Source organism: Geospiza fortis, unplaced genomic scaffold (genome assembly GCF_000277835.1).
Source record: "Geospiza fortis unplaced genomic scaffold, GeoFor_1.0 scaffold538, whole genome shotgun sequence".
Taxonomy (NCBI): domain Eukaryota; kingdom Metazoa; phylum Chordata; class Aves; order Passeriformes; family Thraupidae; genus Geospiza; species Geospiza fortis.
Window position 1 is genome coordinate 3,338,346 of NW_005054368.1, and position 4,551 is coordinate 3,342,896.

General features: G+C 45.6%; 1 protein-coding gene across 1 annotated transcript; it reads left to right on the plus strand.

The window, feature by feature from the left end:
- Nucleotides 1–61: 61 nt before the first annotated feature.
- Nucleotides 62–2,786, plus strand: HASPIN (histone H3 associated protein kinase). The gene is made up of 2 exons (XM_014308414.2): nt 62–1,810; nt 2,320–2,786. Exon 1 carries the CDS (start codon nt 208–210, stop codon nt 1,765–1,767), a length of 1,560 nt encoding a protein of 519 aa, XP_014163889.1. The 5' UTR covers nt 62–207; the 3' UTR covers nt 1,768–1,810; nt 2,320–2,786.
- Nucleotides 2,787–4,551: the final 1,765 nt, after the last annotated feature.

A 4,551-nucleotide genomic window follows, 5' to 3' on the forward strand; every position in this document is an offset into this window, starting at 1 on the left:
AGCACTTCCCTGCCCCTGGAGGCTGAGCCACAGCCCCCTGCGCCCTGTGACAGTGGCACTCATGAGGAGCCCTCTGAGGTCCCATCTCATCTCACAAGAGGTTCGGCAAAAATAAGCTCGAGCTGTCAGAGAGACCTGGCCAAGGAGTACCAGCTTGTGCCAGTGGTGGTCCTGGACCCTCTGGAAGTGCCAAGGAGGTTGAAGACCATGAAACTCAACGTTCAACCTGCCTGCCTGCAGCCAGGATCTCCCGTGGGCCGCCAGGGGATCTTGGAGAACAAGCACAAAAGGACCAGGGGTGTCCCTGGGGAGGGCAGCACCTGCAGGAAAGCTTGTATCAGTGGCTTTTGCAGGCACAGCCGCCTCCGGCCCAGGAGGCGCAAGAACAAGAGGCGGCAGCAGCCCAACAATTCCCTTTTCAGACTCCAGACGAGGCAAAAACTAACTCGGAGGGGAGCTCTGGAGTTGTCTGTAGGTGTCAGAGACAATGACTCTTCACTCCTCAATAACTCTTATTCCTGGGCTAGAGTTCGAGCGTCTCTGTCCTTCCATAAAAAGAAGAAAGTGACCACAGATGAGAGTTTCTGCAGCAGCATCCTCTGCACCCCTTCAGGGAAATCCCAGCTTTCGGGGTACCAAGCCAGCCTGTCTGCTGGCAGAGCTCAGGGCTGCTCCTGGTTTGCTTCCTCCATGGTCCTGCTGGCTCCCAGGGATTCCTCCTCTGTCCTGGAGCTGCTCCTTACAGATGCTGAGAAAGTGTTTGGAGAATGCAACCAGGAGGGGCCTATTGCTTTTGAGGAGTGCATTCCTTTAAATAAGATGAAAGAGTGCAAGAAAATTGGAGAAGGGGTGTTTGGAGAGGTGTTCCAGATTGACAGCGAGAGAGGACCTGTGGCCTTAAAAATAATTCCCATTGAGGGGACTGAAAAAGTAAATGGTGAAGCTCAGAAGAGCTTTGGGGAGATTCTGCCTGAGGTAATCATTTCAAAAGAGCTCAGTCTTCTGTCTGAGGGCTCTGTGAACAGAACTGTGGGCTTCATCAGCCTCTACTCTGTGCACTGTGTCCAGGGGGCCTATCCCAGGTATCTCCTGGAAGCCTGGGACAAATTCCACAAAGAAACAGGCTCAGAAAACGACCGGCCAGACTTTTTTGGGGCCCAGCAGCTGTTCATGGTGCTGGAGTTTGAGTTTGGAGGCCGGGACCTGGAGCGCATGAGGAGCAGCTTCTCCTCGGTGGCGTCAGCCAGGAGCATCTTGCACCAGGTCACTGCATCCCTGGCGGTGGCAGAGCAGGAGCTGCACTTCGAGCACAGGGACCTGCACTGGGGGAACGTGCTGGTCAGGAGCACAGAGCTGAGAGAGCTGCAGTATGTGCTGAATGGAGAGGCACACTCCATCCCCACTGCTGGCCTCCACGTCAACATCATCGACTACACCCTGTCCCGCCTGGAGAAGGACGGGCTCACCGTCTTCTGTGACCTCTCCACGGACCTGGAGCTCTTCCAGGGCACTGGGGACCCCCAGTTTGACATCTACAGGCAGATGAAAGAGGAGAACTCCAACAGCTGGACTGACTACCACCCCCACAGCAATGTCCTCTGGCTGCACTACCTGGCTGATAAACTTCTGAAAGCCATGAGCTACAAGAGGAAGGCAACAACTCCTGCCCTGAAGAAAATCAAGATGCAGCTCAGCAAGTTCCACAAGGAAGTGCTGACCTTTGGGTCTGCCCTTGATGTTCTGCACCACAGCAGCCTCTTCCAGTGAGCAAGGACTAAGCCACTGGTGCTGCCTCCCTCCTCTGCTTTTTGTATGTGTTGGCACAATGAAGTGTTTTGATTGGTTCCCAATATTTTTAATACCTTATCAAAAATGTCCTAAAAAATCCCCCCCAATGTCTTCTAAGATATTTCCATACCTGCTGGTTTTGAGGGGTGCTGGAAGGGAGACAGCAGAGCTGACTTTGGAGAAAGGAGGGGGAAAGAGACTTCTTCAGGCTCAGTTAATGCTCTGAATTTCACATACATTTTCTTACCATTTTAGCCTTAGATTATTAAAAGTTCTTTTCTTACTGTATTGTCGTTTTTACAGATTCTTTTTGTAAAGGTAAAAACTCTTCAGTTCTGGACAGTGAGGACAAGGGTTGAATATTGTTGGCTCACTGGAGACAGAAAGGAAAATCCATCCTTTGATTTAATTTCGGCTAAATTTTTACCTGGAATGAAAGTATAAAATGTAAATATGTGAAATTTCTGTAAAGGGTTTTAAACCCACTAATCTGCACTTATTTGTTCTTTTTTTTCTTCCCCTTCTTTTAAGGACCGAGGAAGAGGTACCTGATTGTGAAAAGAAAAGACAAAGTACCTGTGTTCCTGATTTTTAATGGTTATAATGTTGTGGTCTTGTGCACTGATAGGAACTCGAATCTGTAACCTGGTGGTAGCACTGAAGCAATTTCTTCCTTTATCTACAGAAGAAAATGCCCAAGGTAATAAATGTCCTTTAGCTCTGACTGCAGGTGCACCAGGTGCCCCAAGCTGGAGGCTCTTACATTAAATCCCAATTCCCTGTTTTCAAGAAGTCCTTTGCTGACATTCCTGTTTATTAAAGAAATTGAGCTAAGGAGAACAATAAATCAAACTGAAGTGAAAAGTGAATTAAATTCTCATCCTATGACACAGATGCATTAAGAAATTAAGAGGCAGCATCATCAAATTCATTATAACTGCAATGCTCTCCATGCAGTCCAGTGAATAAATGTTGAATTTGTGCATCTCAAAGATTCATCTTGGACCCTCTCTTGAAGTCTTCTTTTTACAAACCCAACAAGGAGACCCTGGGGTGGTTTTATTGTTCTGCCTTCCAGACACTGCAGAAAGTGACCTGACAATCTGCAGTGCTGCAAATTATTGAGATGGAAATTGTGCTGGAATGTTCCCAGGCATCCTCTCAACCTTTTTTTTCCACCTCTAATTGAATAAAGTCATGCACTGTAATTGAATGGTCTTAAAACCCACTTGGTAAGGCCTGCAGTGAATGCTTATCTGACATCAAGGAGAGTTCCTCAGTCACAATGGTGCTAATTTCATTTATGCTTTAAAAGAAAAAAAAAAGGATGGATGGATGGATGAAACCACATTATTTTTTACCTGCTTTGGTGCTTTGTTTCTGACTTGAGAACTGATTTTGTCTGTACAGGAGGGATGGGGGATTGGCAGGAATTAATGCCAGGAGAGGTGACAGCCCTCAGGGGGACCTGGTGCAGGAATTTGGAGATTCTGAAAGCTGAAACCTCAGAATGTTTCCCTGCAAACCAATTTGCTGATTTGTGAACATGTAGTAATTTTCATTAATCAAAATGCAAAGCTTCTACCTCCCTCCCAAAACTGGACAATAAATTCATATAGAAACCTTTCCTTTAAACTGTGCTTGCAAGGAAGTGCAGCTGCCAGAGCTGAGCCCTCATTTCTTTTTTTAAAGATGCTCTCTGATTAAAAAAAACACAGAAAAAAATATCGTGTACTAATCAGCCCTCATAAATTTTAATGGGAGGATGGTGACAAAAAAGGAATTGGAATAGTAAATTTCCCCTAATCAAGTTAAATGCCCTGAACATGTTTTCATCTGAGTGAAAGCTTTACTTGGAACAGAGTTGGATTATGTATTTTAGAGATCTGCTCTCCCTGCTGAGGAAAGAGGATTCCAGAACCCAGTTTGCCCCTTCAGAAAACACAAGGTTTTTAATACTCACCACACTGAAATGAGAGCCTTAAAGGGTGCTCCATCTTCTACTGAAATAAGGAAGTTTGAACAAAGCTAAAATTATCCTGAGGGAGGGAAAGATTTTTCACATGGATCCAAAGGCTTTAGGAGAGTGAAAAGAACAAGCCTGGTTTTGTGTAACTGGTAAATCAGATGGATTCCAAGTAGGAATTCTGGTGTTTCCAGGTCAAAGTGGATTTTGTGGTGAAACCAGCCCTCACTTGGAATATGCTTTCATCCAAGTGCCAAATCTCTGAAAATTTTGCCTATTTTGATGGAAAAGACACATAAAATATGGATTACCCTGTGAATACTCTGTAACTCACCAGGGTGCTGTTAAAACATGTATTTTTTGCTCATTCCCTTCTGGAAAAATGAGACATTAAGTGCAGGAATATGAAAACGATCTCTTGCTTTGAGAAGCTGAATGAGAAGGAAGAGCAACTCTGGCCTCAGCATAGAGAGAATGAAGAGCAGCTGCTCAGAATATCATTCAGAGGCAGGAAAAAGGGGAAAATTGTAATTTCTGCCCAATTCTGCAGTTCCAGAGTGCAGCAGTTAATGGTGCCCAGCAGGAGAGGAGGCTGCCAAGGGAGAAGGAATTCTCCTTAGAGCTGAATAACAACACTGGGAAATTCAACTCAGCCTGGGACTGCTCCCATAAAACAAATTAGGTACAAATAGCCCAATAAAAGCTTGGGACTCTTGAATCAGATAAATCCAGTATTTAGGCTCTCCTCCTAACAAGTGAAATGCTCCTTCCCCTCCCTGGAGCTCCTTGCAAGGTTT